Source organism: Physeter macrocephalus, chromosome 13, assembly GCF_002837175.3.
Source record: "Physeter macrocephalus isolate SW-GA chromosome 13, ASM283717v5, whole genome shotgun sequence".
NCBI classification, from domain to species: Eukaryota; Metazoa; Chordata; class Mammalia; order Artiodactyla; family Physeteridae; genus Physeter; species Physeter macrocephalus.
The window spans coordinates 80,957,284-80,975,725 of NC_041226.1; the positions used below are offsets into that span (position 1 = coordinate 80,957,284).

Genomic DNA, 18,442 nt, shown 5'->3' on the forward strand with positions numbered 1-18,442 from the left:
CCTCTCTCTCCCTCCCTGTCCCTCCCTGTCCCCCTCCCTGTCCCTCCCTGTCCCCCTCTCTGTCCCTCCGTGTCCCTCCCTGTCCCCCTCTGTCCCTCTCTGCCCCTCCCTGTCCGCCTCTCTGCCCCTCCGTGTCCCTCTCTGTCCCTCCGTGTCCCTCTCTGTCCCTCCCTGTCCCTTCCTCCACTTCCTCCGCCTTTCTCTGGGCTTCTGACACACACCACGCTTTAAATATTGATGAATCACTCAGCGCACAGCTTTCTGTGCTCTGAGAAACAAAGGTTTCTGTACTGGAAACTGGAATCCCTTTTTCCAGGCCCGTGACCGCTGGGCCCTCGAGTGTCTGCGGTGGGGCTGACCCAGACGTAGCTCGGAGGCCATTTCCTCCGAGTGACAGCGTGTTTCCGTCTGCTCTGCTCTCCCCGCAGATGAAATCATGCGCCACGACATCAGCCCGCTCTGTGCAGCCGACATCCAGGACCAGCTGCAGAAGCGCTTTGCTTACCTGTCTGGTGAGTGCGAAGGCCAGGGCGTGTGGCGGGGGCGGGGGGTGCCTGCCGGGCCGGCGGTCGGCCTCCTGGCCCCCGGTGACCGCCTCGTGGAGCCTGGGGACAATCCGTGCGGCGCAGCCCGCCCCCCCATCGCACTGACGCCTGTGGTGAGGGCGGCTCGGAGCCGGCAAGTGCCGCCAGGGGTCAGCTGGGCCCCCGGGGGGCGCGGCCCGAGTGCTTCTGGCTGCAGTCTCCTGGACTCCAGAGCTTTCCTGGGACGGGGAGGAGGTGCAGGTGTGGCACAGCCGCCCCCGTGCAGCGTCCAGGGCCCGGGGTCTGGCTTCCGTGGCTCCGTCTTCTGGGAGAAGCCCCTGGGGTGCCACCGCCATGGGCGAGGGACCGGCACTGCCCACAAGCCTGTCCTGGGGTCACTCCGTATCTCCAGCCCCTGTCCGCCTGCCACCCTCCCCTGGGATCCAGGTTCTGTCTCCAGCCTGCAGGGACATCTTGCTGCCCTGTCCGGCCGGCCAGGGCGCTGGTGCCTGGGGCCTGCAAAGGCCGTGACCACCGCACGAGAGCCGTGCCTGGAGCGGGGCGGTCACCTCCCCACCGGGCGGGCCTGCCCGCCAAGGCCGTCTGTGCCAGTCAGGGGCCCGAGGATGAAGGCCCCCTGCTCACGGCCCTTTCCCCTGGCCAGCAGGTTGGGGTTTCTCCGGAGCTCCGAGAGCCAGTCCTGCACCCCCGGGCTCACCTGCCCGTCCCTTGGTGCCAGGAGCTGCTCCCCAGGCCGTGCCCTGTGTGGCTCTGGCCCACCTGCCCCCCTACACGTGGACCCGCGACATCACTCTGGGGTTTAAGTGCCTCTTGAGGCCTGGGCCCCGTGAGCAGGAAAGCTGAGCCTCTGAGGTCTGTCAGCAGAGATGGCATCCTGCTCTTCCTGGAGGGGCCGCCACCGCCAGGGGTGCCCACCTCACGGAGGAAGGAGGGAGAGTGGGGTGTCCTCTGAGAAAAGTTCCCAGCAGGACAGGGTCATGACCTTGACCTTCCTTCAGGTCTTCACCCGCTGCCCTCAGGAGGAGGCCCCAGGGGGGCCCTGACCCCCAGACGCACCGCTTGTTATTCAGAGGCCACCGGGTGCTCAGGGAGGGGGGTTTGCAGAAGTAACCACGCCCCCAGCTCGGCGGCTACGAGGTCGCCGACCACTGGGCCTCACAGGCCCCAGGTCCCCCAGCACATGGGGGGCCAAGGACAAGGGAGCTGATGTGACCAAGATACCCCACCGCCGGCCTGGGCTACGGGGGGGGTGTCTGGAGGAAGGTGGGCAGCCGAGGGGGGGCAGAGAGCAACCGTAGCCCTACAGCCACGGGAGGGGATTCTGCCAGCACCTGAGGGAGCCTGGAAGGTGACCCCGGGCTCAGGCGAGCCCACAGGCGGGTGGCAAGGCCCTGAGCTGAGGACCACCAAGCGCGCCGCCCTCCCAGCCTGCAGGGCGCGAGCCGGCGGACCGGGCTGGTTCACGTCGTCGAGTCTGGGAGTTGGTTAGAAGACAACACACCTTGAGCTTCAACGTCCGAAACAAAGCTGGACCGTCCTGGGTTTCTGCGGACACTCCATGCGGGTTGGCCAAGCAGAGCCCGGGGGCGGGGGTGGCCCTCGTCCTCGCCATCCCTCTCCCACCCGCCAGGACACCCAGGCTGCCCACCTCCCAACGTGAGGACGCCCTGGCCAGTTATCACGGTGCCCACCGCCTGCCCTGGACCAAACTGCCGTAACCTCCTGCCGGGGTGTCCGTGTGCGAAGGTCAGGGTGGCTGGCTTCGCAGCCTAGCACCGCTGACACTGGGGGTACGGCTCCCCCGTGGGGCTGTCCCACATTGTAGGACGTAGAGCAGCCGCACCCACCGGAGGCCAGCACCCCCCAGAGTGACGACCAGAACTGCCCAGACGCTGCCAGTGGACACAGAGCATGCTGGTGTGGACAGAGCGAGCGGTCTCCAGGGGTCAGCCGGGTCTGCCCTTGGAAGGGCCCCAGGTGCTCGCCTGCATCAGGCTGTCTGCCGCTGGCTGCCTGTGCAAGTTCACCGCAGACCAGCCTCGAGAGTCACGCGGCATCCCTTCTGCCACCTCGGATGGGCCAGGCCAGCCTCGGTTCAAAGGGAAGACAGAAGGACCCAGCCCCGGGGGAGCAGAGGTGGCCATCTCCTGCCGCCCAGGGCACCAGCTGGCAGCAGACCACGCCTGGCCTCACCTCCTGGCCTCTGCACCGCTGCTCCAGGCCGTCGGTGGGACAGCTCGGCCCAGACTCCCGGCCTGCATCTCCACGCCTGCCCTCCCGACCGCCTGGCCCTGGGGAGCCGTGCTCACCTTCCCAGATCCAAGGCCACTGCCTCGTTTTCCCCCGGGAACCGTGTCGGGTGCGCCTCCCCTGGGAAAAGTGCCCCCCCCGCCGGTTCCACCTGTACCTCCCCACGCGCGGTGCCGAAGGGATGACTCCCATCAGACGGGAATCGTCTCCCCGAAGTCGCCACAGGGCGAGCGGGCATTCGGGCTGCAGCCTGATGGCACGTGCGATGTTTAAAAGCTCGTCACGTCACCCGTGGAGCGTGGAGAACGTCCACGCCGTCAGGAAGGAAGCAGGACGCCAGCTTTCTGTTCAGCGCGGTCTGTCACACGCAAAAGCGCACGGAAGTGGGTTAGGGAGGAAACACGCTCCCGCGATGCTCCTGCGGTGGCAGAATAGCGGGTGCTTGTTTCGGCTCATCACTTCATTCCAAGCATTTCCATCGATAGCACACGTTTCTCTCATAATAAAAGACATGGAAGGGACTTCCCTGGCGGTCCGGTGGTTAAGACTTCGCCTTCCAGTGCAGGGGGTGCGGGTTCGATCCCTGGTTGGGGAGCTAAGATCCCACATGCCTGCGGCCAAAAAAACAAAACGTAAAAACAGAAGCAATATTGTAAAAAATTCAATAAAGACTTTAAAAATGGTCTACATCAAAAAAAAAAAAAAAAACAACAACAACAACATGGAAAGTGCGTTTCATTCTGGAAAATGACTGTCCTGCCGAGACCTGGGAGCAGCACCCCGCGACCCCCGTGCTGAGCGCTGCTCTTCTCTCTCCCCAGGTGGGCGGGGGCAGGACGGCAGCCCCGTCATCACCTTCCCCGACTACCCGGCCTTCGGCGACGTCCCCGACAAGGAGTTCCAGAATGTCATGACCTATCTCACCAGCATCCCCAGGTGCGTGTGGACGGGTCACTCTGTTTTATTAGAAGCAGAACTGGGTCCGTCCTCCAGAAAGGTAGGGAGACCTCCTCCGAGCCCACGGCCACGCTGGGCGGTGTGGCACCCAGGAGCCGAAGGGCGGGGGGGTGATGCTGCCCGGGGGTCCCCCCCTCGGAAGGGGTGAGGCTGCGGACCTCCTGCCCAGCAGACGAGCGGCTGCCCCGCTAAGGCACTGGGGACATGGGTGCCGTCAGACTCTCCCTCCGTCGGGTTTCGGAAGGCGGGTCACAGCTTGGTGAATTAAGTCTAATCTGGGAAACAGACCCGAGAGCGAGTTTGACCGCCCGACACCTGTCCTGCCGAAGCTGCTGGTCAATGTCGTCCCGGCAGCACCGATCAGTGCCGGGGGAAGGGGGAGGCTGGGGGAGATCCTTCCAGATGCCTGCGGGGTGGAGGTGTTAAGCTGGGGGAGCCCTCCCGACGGACGTGGGTGGTGAAGGTCACTTGGCAGAGAGAGCTGGATGCTGCGCCCTGGGTCCCGCGGGGTGGGGTCTCTTGTTAGGGTTGGGTTAGGGTGGCCACCGTCTCCGTCCTTCTCTGTACCCAACTCGCTGGGCCAGGCTCCGGGTGGCCGAGCTGAGGCGGGAGGTTCAGCCACTGTCCTGGGAGTGCGTAGCCTTCCTTAAGGGCCCCTCGGGCTGGCCGTGCCCCCTCGAGGGGCTTCACGGGGGCTTGCGATCTTGCAAAGCATCTCCATTTGTCTTCTCCCTTGAAGTTACAGCCAGGAAGGCCATGGACAAGGCCCCTGGACCTCGGGGGACGATGCTTGAGTAGGTTCAAGGGTCTGGAGAGTGGCGGGAAGGTGGGTGCGGCCCGCGTGGAGCGGCACAGGGGTGTCCTTGGGGGAGGGGGACCCGGGACGGTGGGTCCAGCTGTCAGCGTGCCCAGCAGTGAGACACAGGAAAGCCGCACAGCTTTGGTGGTGGGACACTGGGGACAGGCCAGCAAGAGGAAAGGCAGCTGCACTCGGCACCGGTTTCAGGCAGTCCGGTGATTTAACAAGAAGACGGCAGCTGTTGGTGACTGACCGTGGGCCCCCCAGGGGTCTCACTGGCCCTCCTCCCCCACCCCGTGACGCCCCCGTCCCGTGCCTCTTGTCCCCCTGTGGCCGTCTTTTCCCCCGTCTCCCGCTCCCCTCCATGACATCTCCCAGGGGTGGGCGTTCCACGTCCAGGTGAGGCGTGGCCCTCCTCCCCCGCCCCGTGACCCCCCCGTCCCGTGCCTCTTGTCCCCCTGTGGCCGTCTTTTCCCCCATCTCCCGTGGCCCCCAGGCCTGTCTCAGACCAGGCAGCGGAGCTCACGGTGCAGTAAGGTCCGTGGGGACGCTGCCCGGGGAGGGGTCCGAGGCACTGTTCTCAGCCCGACACCCGTGAGCCGTGAGCGGCGGCCTGTGCTCCGTGGAGGTTTCTGCCCATGTCTCCCCTGTGCGGAGCCGGCTGACACCTGCTGCTCTTTCCTGAGCCGCCGGTGGGTCAGAGTCAGATGACTCAGAGGCCTCGGCAAAGGCGGACGGGCTCTGCGCTCGTCCAGGGGCCCGGAGACCCCCATGGCCTCCTTGCTGCCACCTCGTCTCTCTGTCCCTTCCCCCTCCGGCCCCTGCGTAGGGACGTACGGTCCGAAGTCCTGCGGTTAGAAGCTGCCGTGAGCCTTCTCCGTAGCTACGGGCACGGCCCTGCCGCCCCGGCCGAGGCCGTGGCCGGCCCTGGACTCGGTGGTCGGCGGGCGGCGTTGCCGCGGTGACCGGACCGCTCAGTGCAGGCTGGACAAGGGCCCCGGGGGGCTACACCCCGCTACCCATCTACAATGGTTCGGCGGGGTGACCCTCCCCTGCCCGTGGGGGAATCTCAGGATTCAGGTCGCTCTCGGGTTTGGAAAGGTCAGAGGTCACTTGCTGTCTGGCAGCGTCGACAGCTGGCTCAGAGGCGAGCCTCCTCCCGGACGGACGCAGCAGGCCGGCCCCTGTGCCCTCTCGGACCCTCCCCTCCCGGGTCACCGCTCTCGCTAGTGCTGCGGCTCCTCGGGCCTCCTGGCCTCAGGGCCTTTGCACTCGCTCCCGCGGCCCCGGTGGCTCCTCTTCGGGCTGCAGGCCCCCTCCTCTGGTAGGCCCTCTGTCACACCCGCCACCCCCGGGCCCCGGCCCACGGGCTCCCTGGCTTCACGGGCTTACCTGCAGCGTCTGCGTTACCTGACAGCTCGGTGTTGGTCTGTGTCTGCGCTGCACGCAGGTCCCGAGAGCAGCAGGTGGTTCTTGGTAAACATTTCCTGGACAAGTGGGCTTCGTCTGCAGAGAGCAAAGCCAGCTCAGGTGGTAAAGTCAGCCTGCAGCCTGGCGGGACTGAGGCTCCCGCCGCGTCCCTCACCGCAGCGCACACACCTCCCCTTGCGGTGGGACCAGCACCTGTGTTTCTCTCCTTCTTTAAGGGGTTCTCACCCCGGTGCAGTGGAACCTCTCCAAACCTTGGTCTCCAAGGTCGCAAACAGAATCTGCCCGCGGATGCAAGGGCAAGAAACACGTTCCCCCTGAAGCGGAGGAGTGACGGTGGGTTCCTTGTACCTGGCGGGGCTATGGTGCCGTGGACCTGGCCACGGGGCCGGCTTGAGCGTGTGCAGCCCAGACCTGTGGGCTCCGTCTCCAGGGAGACGCGTGCGGCGCGGTGGTCGGCGTGTGTCCTGTTCACGTCTCTTCCTCCTGACGGAGGATGGCGGGGGGCGGGGTGGGGGGGGGGTCCCGTGGCCCCGACGCCCTCTCACACAGAGTGAAACCCCGGCGTCGGCGCTGGACACCGTCCTTTCGCAGCTGGGTGCCGGGCCAGCGGGGGAGGGGCAGCTGGCCGGCAGGCTGTCAGGGAGGCGGGGAGGGGCCGCAGCGCTGTTGGGCGGGCTCCTCGGGGGTGTGGGGGGGTCAGCCCCAAGCGAGGGCGGATTCGGGGGACCTCCTAAGGGTACGGAAGGGTGTAGCCCATCGGCTCACAGGCAGCTGCGTTTCCAGAAGATTCAGCGCACGTCTCACGGGGGGGGGCGACACTCGGTGTCCGTGGGTGTCCGTGGGTCAAGCAGGGCCGGGCGCTGCCTGCCAAGGGCTCCCGTCCTGCAGGAACCCAGGGAGGGAGGGGCTGCCGCCTGGCGGACGCAGCCAGCACTGCCGGCCCCAAGAAAAGGGGGAGCCCCCCCGCCCCCCGCACGGGCCGGGCTTACCCTAGACAGCCCGGCGCCAGCACGGCCTCCACACGGGAGGGTGAGATCCGGGACCAGGCGCGCCGTAAAGGTCAACGCAAATCACGTGGACGGGCGTCTCGTGCCGGCTCTTCTGAGAGCCGCTGAGTCCTGCAGCCGGCGCCCCCCGCCCCGGGGGGGGGGGGGGGGGGGGGGGGGGGGGGGGGGGCCCCGTGGCCCCGACGCCCTCTCACACAGAGTGAAACCCCGGCGTCGGCGCTGGACACCGTCCTTTCGCAGCTGGGTGCCGGGCCAGCGGGGGAGGGGCAGCTGGCCGGCAGGCTGTCAGGGAGGCGGGGAGGGGCCGCAGCGCTGTTGGGCGGGCTCCTCGGGGGTGTGGGGGGGTCAGCCCCAAGCGAGGGCGGATTCGGGGGACCTCCTAAGGGTACGGAAGGGTGTAGCCCATCGGCTCACAGGCAGCTGCGTTTCCAGAAGATTCAGCGCACGTCTCACGGGGGGGGGGCGACACTCGGTGTCCGTGGGTGTCCGTGGGTCAAGCAGGGCCGGGCGCTGCCTGCCAAGGGCTCCCGTCCTGCAGGAACCCAGGGAGGGAGGGGCTGCCGCCTGGCGGACGCAGCCAGCACTGCCGGCCCCAAGAAAAGGGGGAGCCCCCCCGCCCCCCGCACGGGCCGGGCTTACCCTAGACAGCCCGGCGCCAGCACGGCCTCCACACGGGAGGGTGAGATCCGGGACCAGGCGCGCCGTAAAGGTCAACGCAAATCACGTGGACGGGCGTCTCGTGCCGGCTCTTCTGAGAGCCGCTGAGTCCTGCAGCCGGCCCCGAGCTTCTCTCGTCCTCTGCAAAACACACCCTCCTGCGCGTAGCTCTCGCCCCGTTGCTACACACAGAGGACAGGAGCCCCAGGTTACACCTGGTTCACAGTCGTGGGTCATCTCGAAACCTTACGCTGCCGGGCAGCCCTCGTCCGGATGCACCAGACGCACGTGAGCATGGAAATGCCTCCACGAGAGAAGCTGGGCTGCCTTGGTGATTTCGCAGCTGGCGAGTCCGCGGCCGCACGGCGGGGCTGCTCCCGGGAGCCCGTCGTGGCTCGGGGGCCGGCTTCGCACTCGGATGCCTACAACCCTTGCGGTTCCTCTGGGGCTTGATCACCACCATCTGCCAGGCCGGTGGGGACAAGTCCAAGGACGTGTGACCGCGACCCCCAGGCCCTGCCCGAAGAGTGGCTGTGACCTCAGCAGAACTCATGCCGGGGGTTGGGGGGTGCACGTGGCAGGGGGACCCTTCAGGTCACCGCTTTGAGGATCAGCCGGTGCTGGACACACTTGGGAGCTGGCAGGGGACAAAACAGGTAAATCCTGCGCTCGTGGCCTCAGAAAATTAAATGAGATGCAAGGAGTGTGGGTTCCGAAAGAAAAAAAGCAAAGCAAAAGGGGGTGAAGGATGGGGGGGTGGGGAGAGGGGATCCCCTGCCGACGGTGACTTACGGGAGGTGAGGGGACCTCTGGCAGGGGGGACGGTCCTCACAGGACCCCCGGGGGGGGTCTCAGGGGGGACGGTCCTCACAGGACCCCTGGGGCGGTGTCAGTCGGGGGGACCTCAGTCATGGAGAGGGATCAGAGCCAGTGCAGTGAGCGTGGACACCTCCTTCCAGGATTTGCTCTCGAGGCAGGTGGGGCAATGGTCAGTGAGGGATGGGGGCGGGGCAGACGAGGTTTTCTTTTAAGATGAGGGAGATCATAGCACGTTTATGCTGATGGAAGTTGCCCAATAAAAAAAGAAAGATTGGGACCATTTGATTCATCTACACCTGCCATGTGTCTCCATGCAGGGCTTGGGTCCAGCACCCAGTAAATCGTGAGCAAGTCACGGAGCCATGATGCCGGGCTCCAGGGCCCCTCCTCCCGCGATGCTGGAGTCTGGGTCTCCCCCACCCCCCATCCACCTCTTACCCCCTCTCACCCCTCCCTGTGGCAAGACCGAAGCGTCCAAGCGGGTCCTCCTCCCCTGGTGAAGGCAGTCGCCGGCGGCTTCCCCTGTGGGTGCAGGTGTACACACACACGAGATGTGCACGGGCACACGCGTGCACTCACACACACAAGGTCGTAGGGTCTTAGGGCTGCCAACACTGAGACAGTAGGTTTCTGGCTTTTCTTTGAAGGACAGAGTTAGCCGTCCTGGACGCCCTTCCACACGGCAGTCCTGCAGGATCCCTGGGGGCATCCCGCACCTCCTCGCCCTGGGTTTGGAAGATAACATCGCGAGGATCACCTTCCTGCACAGCTGCCGTCCCTCCCCAGCCCGGTGACGACGCAGCTCAGGGGCTCCTCGATCACCTGACGCCGATAAGGATGCTAACCCGGGTCAGATCACCCAGCTGCCTGGGAGACACAGGCACATCTCCCGTCTGGCTTTCGTGGTGGGCCGTGTTCACCCCGAGGAGAGGTGCTCGCACAGAGGTCACCCACACACAGGGGTGCGTCACACATCACACACACGAGTGCTCATGCATGCATGGGAGCGGGTGTGCACGCCACACGCATGCGCACACGCGCCCCCACCTGGAGTCGTAGGGACTACGTGACGGGGAAAGGCAGCACGCGCGGGGACGGAGCAGGGTTGTAAATGCCGTTCTGAGGCTCCCAGCCGCGTGCTCGGGACACGCCTAACGCCAAGCCCTGCAGCCAGGCCGCCTCTCACCCTGCCTTCAGCCCCGGGCAGCACCTCACTTCTCGCTGTGGCTGTGATTTCCATGTGAATTTTCAGTAGACTTTTGAATACAAAGATAGAAAATGTGGCATGAACGTGTCCCGAGCGGTTCAGACGCATACGTGAAAAATCGTGAGCTTTCACGCTCCCCACGGGAAACCGCGGTTAAGCATCTCGCTCCGTCCGTGGGCAGATGCCCCCCCCGCAAGACAGGACAGCGCGGCCCCTGCCCGGTCGACGGCGTGTGGCAGGCGTCCTCGTAGACGGCGCCCTGCCTGTCCTTCGGCGGCTGCGCTGCAGCCTCGGGTGTGGATGGACCGGGCAGGTGAGCCCCAGCCTGTGGCCACCACCCCTCCACCTCCTGCAGCCTTGCCCCCCACACGGCAGGTGTGGTGCTCTGTTCTGAGGCCGGACACCTTGAAGGTGATCCCGTCTGAAACAGCTCTCAGGCGCTCTGGCCGGGGGTGATCCTTCCGCGCGGCTCGCGTAATTAGCGAGTAAAGGGTCGTTCTTGCCGTTTGCTGTCCATTTGCTGTCCAGTGGCCTGGCTCAGCCCGTTGCCCCACGTGGCCTGAAGCTCAGGGACCCCTGCCCGCTGGGGCAGCCTCTCCACAGGGGTCCTGTCTCTCTGTCCTCCCGATCTTGTTCTCCTGTGGAGCCAGAGGCTGCCAGGCTCAGAACTCTTCCTTTGTTGTAATGATCTTTCTCTGTCACCACCGTCTAGCGTGACAGCCACTGGCCACGTGTAGCCATTTAAATGGAAACTAACTAAATGTCAAAGCTCAGTTCCTGGGCCGGGCTAGCCGTCCTGCAGTTACCAGGGGCCCGCGGGCAGCTCCGAAGTGGGGCGTCCCCACCTGCTGGGCACGCGGCTGCGATGGGGCGGCACCCAGCTCACGGCGGCCACGCCCTTCACCTGTGGGGGGAAGGGCGAGAGCCCTGCCCTGCTTGGGAACAGCGACAGGTCCCCGTGAGGGAAGCCCAAGAGGGGTGGGCGTGGGCTTGGGGAGCCCCTCCCTCGCTGCCGTCGGAGCGCCCGGGCTGCACCCAGCAGCTCGTGCACATGGGGGGGTCGCCACGCCCAGAGGCCTCCTCATCTAGGGTTTCAGCTCCAGGTGCAGAGGACGTGCCTGAGGCAGCCCCGGGCGCAGCGGAGTCGGGACAGCAGAGCGGCTGGGTCTCAGGACCCACTTGGAGGGCAGGAGCCAGGGGCTGCAGCAGCAACGTGGAGCCTCTGGCAGGTAACCAGGTAGCAGGGATTCCGGACTTGCCGAGGTGGTGCTGGCGTCTTCCTGCCCTCGGGGGAGCAGTTTACTCTGTTACAAAGAGGTGGCCGATAGTGTGTGTGTATGTGCGTGTCTTTTTTTTTTCTTCATGTATTTAAGGAAGCTATGTGCTTGGTGGGTTTTTCCCCCAACATAATTTTCTAGTTGTGGGAAAATACACCTACTTCTCGCCGTCCTAACTGTTTCTAAGTGCACAGCTCAGTGGTGTGACACGGACGCTGCTGTGCAGCAGACTCCAGAATTTGTCGTCTTGTAGAACTGAAGCTCTGTCCCCGTGAAGCGCTCCCTCCCCTGAGGCCTCCCCGAGCCGTGGGCCCCACCGTCCACTTTCTGTCTCCATGAATCTGACTCCTCCAAGGACCTCGTGTGAGTGGAATCAGACCGGATTTGTCACTCTGGGGTGGCTTATTTCACTGGGCATCATGTCCTCAAGGTTCACCCGTGTTGTAGCGGGTGTCAGGATCTCCTTCCTTTTTAAGGCTGAGTAATACTCTGTTGCGTGGATGGACCACATTGTGTTCATCCATCATCTGTTGGAGGAGGCTGTGTTTTGAGGTAGATTAAAATCAGTCTTTGAAAACCAGGTACATACTCCAGTTTCCTTCTGTGCCAGGTGGGTCCCTGTAGACGGGGCACGGGGCTGCACGTTGACCTCTTCATTGTCTAAGAAAGACCCTCCTACTACTGCACATGCGTCGGTTCAAACAAATCTTGAGTATGTTTACGTTAATGTTGATGTGGAAAAAACAACTCAAATATAAAGAACAAAAAATGCAAGTTTCCAGGCTCTTTGGAGAAATCCCTGTGTTTTTGTAAGAGGTGGACTGTTTCCCTTGGGTCGTGAGGACGAGGCGACAGCCCTGCTGTGTGGTCAGGGCTCCCTGGCCGGTCCTGCTCTCCCCCGTGTGTGTCTGACCCTGACGGGGCTGCTGTAGCCTTGAGAACAGATATGGTACTGTTACCAAGTGTGAAAGAGTTCTTTAAAAGGGTCTGACGTTTTTCTTGCTGTTGTGCTTTCTGGGATGAAAAGCTGACCAGCATTAAGAGAACCATATTGCACACGTGATATGATAACAGGTGCAGCTTTTGAATCACAAGAAGAGGGAAGAGACAGCCAGGAAAGAAAGGCTCAGGCTCGAATGCTCAGGGCTACGTTCAAGGTCACGGTGTTTGAACGTGGCAGGTGAGTCACAGGCAGAGAGGAAACGGGCTACAGCATTTCGCTTACAAAAGGAAGACAGGGAAATAAAATCTTTGTAACATTCGCAGGCTCTGTAGACCAGGGTCAAAACATGGGATGAAAAGAGAGAAGAAAGGGCAAAGAAGTACAGCCAGGTGGGGAAGCAGGGGCAGTCAGGAAGGTGGGGCAGGTCCTGCCTGAACCCATTTGTTCTACAAGCCAGCCTGTGTCCCCCGACCCCCAGCTGCAGCCTCCACCCGTACCCCAGCCCCCTGCCTGGCCTGTCTACCGCCTGCCCACCCCGAGGGCTGGCCCGGCCCCAGGGCCCACCTGCTTGGCCAGGGCCCCTGGGAGGAGGTGGGACCTTCTCTCCCACGGGCCCCTGGGGATGCACTGCCCTGCCACCTGCCAGGCCTGTCTGGGATGGGTGCCAGCCTGCCGGCGCCTCCTTCCAGGGCCTGCCTGGCCCGCTGGCCCCCGTTGCTGGGCTTGTTTCCCCCGCCTGGTGCCAGGCCTAGCTGGCCTCTGTCAAGGTGGCCCTGAGAACGCTCACCCTCACCCCAGCCGTGGTCCTTCCCGCCGGGAGCTCCGCGCGGGCCGAGCGAGGCCAATCCGGGCCTGATGTCCCCGCCTGTCCCTGCTCTGTGATGTGTTGGGTCTCAGAACAAGATGCAGCCACGCAGGAACCGGTCAGGGTGACGCCGGGTGGCCATGGCCTCACTGCGGGGACCCACCCAGCCCAGCCTTTGTCCCCGGGCCACCCTTATGCTACTCCTGCCCATCGAAGGGGAGGTCAGACCACAGCTGACCGTGCCTCAGGCCACCCGGGGCCACGCCGAGGAGGTAGCAGGCCTGGGGTGTTAGAGAGGACACCGTGCCTGCATGAGCTCTGGGCCTTTTTGATTGTTTGGGCCAAAAGTGAGCCCATCAGCCTCACTCAGTGGCCAGGCAGCCATCCAGCAGCCCCTCCGAGCGGCTGTTGGGACATTGCGGGCTGACGTCTGTACGTCCACAGGGCCGCATGTGTCCAGGGTCCCGGGGGCTTGCCCGCGTGGCTGCAGTTTCTGGATCACTTGCTCCAGTTTCCCCCACCGCGCCCACCCTCAGCGCAGTCACCCCGAGGCCTGGCACACGAGGGACCCTGGGGGCCGGCCTCCTGTGCAGTCTGAGCGTCAGCCACCGCCCTCTCCCCCGGGCACGTGAGGTCGCAGACGCGGGAGCCGGGCAGACGGGACCCTCCTTAGCGCGGTGGAGGGCGGAGTGACGGGCCCCCGGGGTGCTGAGCCCTGGCTCCTGGGGGCTGGGCAGATCACACGGCCTTGCTCTGGGGCTGCAGTCACGTGGGCAGAGGGTCCTTGGAGGGTCCCTGCGTCCTTACATAAGGTGCCCTGTGTTACGCCTGTGTGCCTCTGAGCCAGCGTTCCCCAACGCAGTCAGCGACAGCAGAGGGCCGGGAGGAGAGCCCTCGCGGCCCCGAGCCAGGTGCTGGTGCACGGCCTTGTCACCGTCCACCTCTGGCGCCGGGTGCCCTGCAGAGGAGGGGCCCTGCCTGGCCCCACACAGGAGGCATCCCGGGGTGGGCGGGAGGGAGGGCGGCTTTATCCCGCAGGGTGGACTCGCCTGGGGACTCTGGACTCGGAGCCAGGCCGCGGGCCCCACCCGCTCTGTGCTCCCCAGCTGTGTGACTCCGGGCGGACGGCGTCGCCTCTCTGTGCCTCTGGCTCATTGTGAGGAGTGAGGGAAGAATAGCCCCAGGCTTCAGTGCCGTGCCTGTCAGGAGGGGGGACCCAGGCGGGGCCTCGGCCACACCTTCCCTCGCACGACGCCCCCGGGCACCTGCGGGCCGCAGGCGGATGTCCGCAGCGCTCTGGCCTGACCGGGAGCCGGGAGCTGCCGGCCCGACCGCTGCCTCGCTGGGAAACCCGCCTGCCGGGCCACGGTTTTGTGGGTCCAGTAAATTCCTCATATTTCTCTTGAAATTCTCTTTTTAAGAGATTGTGTCGTTGGCGCCTTTGCCTCTTCGTCGTGTTTGCTGTCAGCGCTGTCCACTGAGGTCGTAACAGAGGCTTTGACGTTACAGACTTTTTACCGTAAAGCTTTCAAATGCGCAGAGCGACCTAAAGACCCCAGGGGACGGGGCTGGGGTGGCAGGGGGACGTGGAAGGGACGCGGGCGGTGGGCGCGAGGCCCTGGGCCGCGTGCTCCGTGAGTGGCCAGGCCGCCGGCCCTGCTCGTGCGTGAGCGTGACAGGCCGCCGAGGGCAGCGGGGTCAGCGCAGGGCCCACGGGAGAACGTTCCAGCGCAGAGCCGTGGCTGACACCCTGAGGCCTGCTGTGGAGTCACAAGGGGTGACGGGGAGCCGGGCCGCGCTCCTGGTCGCCAAGCGCCCGAGCTCTGTCTCGGGGGAAGGGAGACGGCCGCGCAGCAGCCGCCGCTGAATAGAGCGCGTGGCGGCCTTGGCGCCGTCGTCAGGCTTTGCTCTCGGGGCAGCCCCGGAGGTGGACACTGTTCGGGTCCCGCTTTTGCTTCTCGGCCGAGTGGCCCGTCCAGGGGGCGCCGAGGAACGGCCCGGCCTGTGGTGACAGGCCCGTGCCCCTCTCGGTAGTCCCCCACGGGCGGGTGGTCTGGGAGTGCGTCTCAGAGCCCTGTGCCGGCGGGGCCCGTGCCTGGCAGGGTGGCTGCCGGCTCACGGGATGCGAGTCTCTTCCACTTTAGCAAGAGTGAGATCCATGGGGCCGGGCCTCAGACCCGGGCCGGCCCCCCAGCGCGGACCGCAGGGCAGCTCCCCTGTGAGACGGCGGCGGGGTGGGGAGGAGTGCGGACACAGCCTGTGGAGAAGCGGCTGTGGTTGGTGTCGTCAGGGGACCGCGTGGGGCTTGTCCCCCCAGGGGAGGGGCCGCCGAGAGGGGCAGTCTCGGCAGAGCACCAGCGAGTGGACGGGGCGGGGCCCACGCGGCCACCCGATGCGCTGCCTTCTCGCGCCGGGCTGAGCCCCGGCTCCCGTGGCCAAGGCTGGGAGGGCTCAGGAGCCCGCCCGGGGCTGCCCAGAGGAAAGCGTGTGCCCGTGACGCCGAGGGGCCCCGGGCTCCTGACCGCCCAGGCCAGAGCCGGCATCAGGCTTCGGGGCCGTCTCAGCTTCGACTGCCCTGCCCGCCCAGATCAGGCCCTGGGGCCGCCGTCCACGTGGAGCGCCTGCTGCCGGGCGTGCGGGGTGCGGGGCGAGGCGGCTGTGATCCCAGGTACCTGGCACTTAAGCCCAAGTGGTAAACAGAATAAAAGTTTCCTCCGTGAGAGCTGAGCCCGATTGGAGGACAGTTCTGTCGGGGGCGCCGTGTTGGCCGCGAGAGCGTCATTGGCCTGGCTGGGCGCACTCTGACGTCAGCAGCAGAAACCAAAATTGACATCTGTTTGTGCTTTTACCCGGAAGTCCTGTGCTGTCTCTGGACCAGGTAACGCTGAACAGGTGGAGCCTGACCTTTCAGCGTCAGGCGCGCCGACGCGCAGCCGGCGGCGCGCACGCTCCCGCACAGGCGTGACCCTGTGTGTCTCCGTCACCGGCGCCGCTCTGAGAGAGAGCGTTTGGGCTGTTTCAGCTCCGACCTTTGTTACATAATGTTCCCAGCAGGCAGAGCACTGCCACCAGCCGTGTAATTTATATGTGTCCCGTGTATTTCTGGTCTTCATTTAAACCGGTGGTATGTTCAGAGACTTGGAAGTTAGCAATTCCAGTCGGAGCCTCAGCCGGCTCTCTCACTCCTTCCGCGCGGATTGGTGGCGTGGGCACTGCCGCCCTGCAGTTGGCTCACGGTGGCGGGCTTGTCCAAGGGGAGAAGCCTCCTGGTCTCCGCAGTGAATCAGACGCCGCATCAGGCTGAGTGGGGACGGGGCTGTCGTCACCAGGTGCTCAGCATCTTTTTCACAGATGCCGCTGCTGCGAGAAGCCTCATCTTGTCTCCCGTCCCCAGCGGACGCTCGTGCACCTCCGGGCGCCTCGGGGGTTTTCTCCCCGAGCTGTGGCCGTGCCTTCAAGAGCGATTTTGTGTCGTGGGTGAACTCGGGGACCCCAGATGCTGGGACTAACGGGACATGTGGGTCATAGGCTCACTGTGAAGGGCTGGGCCGGCCGGTCCACTTGCAAGGGAAGGTGACCGGCTCCGACTGGAACAGCTGGGCTCCAGGAAGCATGGGCCCTGCCTGCCTCCCTGTGCCGTGAGCTGGTTGGTGTCAGGCTGGGAAATAAACAGCACAGAGTCTGTCCGTCCGTCTCGGGTCAGAGCGAGCCCTGGAAGGTGCCCGCGAGCTCAGGGAAGCCCCGCAGGTGGCTCGATGCTTTCCTGGCACGCGGCGCCCCTGGCAGTGTGAAGTGGCGTGAGGGTCACAGGAGGAGCCGGTTTGCTCTGCGCTCTTCCCAGAGATGGATGGCAGGGAAGGCCCATCCTCCAGCGGCACACTGAGCGCGGCTCTCTCCTCCTTTCAGCCTGCAGGATGCTGGCGTCGGGTTCATCCTGGTCATAGACCGCAGGCAGGACAAATGGACCTCGGTCAAGGCGTCCATCCTGAGAATAGCGGTAAGTGTCGGTACCGCCCCCGTGACCCCCACCCCCTCCTCCTGGGCGGGTGACGCGGCCTTCCCTGCCTGCTGGCACTTTGGGTTCTGGCCTGTGCTGCTCGGTGGGGCGCCAGCTCGGAGCACCAGCCTGGGGCCTGGGGCCGGGCCAGCCCACACCTCCCGGGGTTCCTCGAGTTGCTGGCACAAGTGTGTGTGCACGTGTGTGCATGTCTGTGCACGTGTGTGTGCATGCCTGTGTGTTCTCAAGTGGGTTAACTCTCAGGGCCTGTGTTATAATTTGAAAACAATTTCACCAGCTGGTTTGGTTCTGACGTTGAGTATGTGAGATGCTCAGGACATACCGTGTAGTCATTCTTGAGGGTGATGAGAGTGTCGCGGAATCCTTCAGGCTACGAGTTTGGGGATTATATTGAATAGCTTTTCCTATGTGACTTTCTCCTTCTAAACGGGCTGTTTCTTCTTTAGTCTTACGACTAAGTCAGACTAGTAGCTGCCCTTGGTGGCCCGCATGGCCACGTGGAGACCCTCCTGGTCCGCAGACTGCAGGCGGAAGAGCGGCCGGTCTGCGGCGCTGCTGTGCTGTTTTTAGCCGCGGGAATCGCTGAAGAGGGAAGCTGAAGTCAGCAGAAAGCCCCCAGTCTTATTTTGGGCGGCGGCTTGGCCCTGCTCCCGAGCTGGGTGCAGAGCGCTTCTCCCAGGCTGAGTTTCTCCCCACCTTGCCTCGCCACAGCCAGAGTGCCGGGAAGTTACTGCTCTGCAGGCAGTGACCCCGGGCGCCTGTGGGCTCGACGCCCCGCTGCCCCCGACCCCTGGTGGGGTGACGGTCCCCCAGGCTCTTGCTCTGGGTCTTGTTCTGGCCTCTGAGGGGCTGTTGCTGCGCGGGGGGTCTGGATGGGGCGGGGGAACTGATCACTCCTCCCGGTTGCCTCGTTACTTCCTCTGAACAGCGCTTCAGGCTCAGTACCTTCCCCGACGCTCACGACCGACAGGGTCCTATGCAGACCCGTCCCGGGGCTGCCCGCTCCCCGCTTGGTCCTCCTGACAAAGCGACCCCCTCACCGCCCCGCCCCTGCTTCCCCGTCCCCACCAGGCACGCACTCTCTGCCTCACCGTTTGTCTGCAACAAATCAAAACACCAGAGGACGTTTCAAAAGAAGCTGTTCACGTAGTATGTAAATGTTTCATCGTCAGCTTTCCTTTGTTTTTAAATCCTTAGAAACTCAGAGGACTTTGATGTGCCACCACCAGTTAACAGCCAGCATGTCCATTTCATTATTTTAAATTTTAAAATAAATTTGTGCATGATGTCACCTGACAGCCCAAATTAAGGATTAAATTGTAAAAGCCACTTGGGTCAGATGCACAAAGGACTTAACAGCACATTTTTCTTGAATCAATGACTCAGTAAATTAGTCCTGAGCTGGTGGCCAAGAAGTTCGCAGTCAAGCGTGTTGCAGTTTTAAAAGGTAACGCTGTTACAGTAACAACATTTTCCAGTCCAGTAAGCTGCCCGGTTCTTTTGCGTTTATCTATCAGTCGTTTGAACCACCGCTCGGGCACGTCGTGGTGTGCACGGGCGTCTGAGTCAGCCGCTTTGCCGTGATGGTCACGGGCATCCCCGTGGGGTCCAGGCCGTGCCATGCGCCACACCCTGGGGCGGCCTCACCCAGAGCCAGGGTGGCTGCCACTCATCCCTCCATAACCGCCCCTAGCGGGCCCCCCAACCCTGGAGCAGGGCTGCACTCA

The 18,442-nt window shown here is 64.3% G+C and overlaps 1 protein-coding gene across 1 annotated transcript in view; it reads left to right on the forward strand.

The window, feature by feature from the left end:
* MCF2L (MCF.2 cell line derived transforming sequence like) overlaps positions 1–18,442 on the forward strand; it is a 90,258-nt gene that overhangs the window by 38,820 nt on the left and 32,996 nt on the right. The window contains exons 2-4 of the mRNA XM_055089581.1: positions 429–512; positions 3,617–3,731; positions 16,604–16,694. Of these exons, the coding sequence (XP_054945556.1) occupies positions 429–512; positions 3,617–3,731; positions 16,604–16,694 (290 nt within the window). The remainder of the gene's footprint in view (positions 1–428; positions 513–3,616; positions 3,732–16,603; positions 16,695–18,442) is intronic.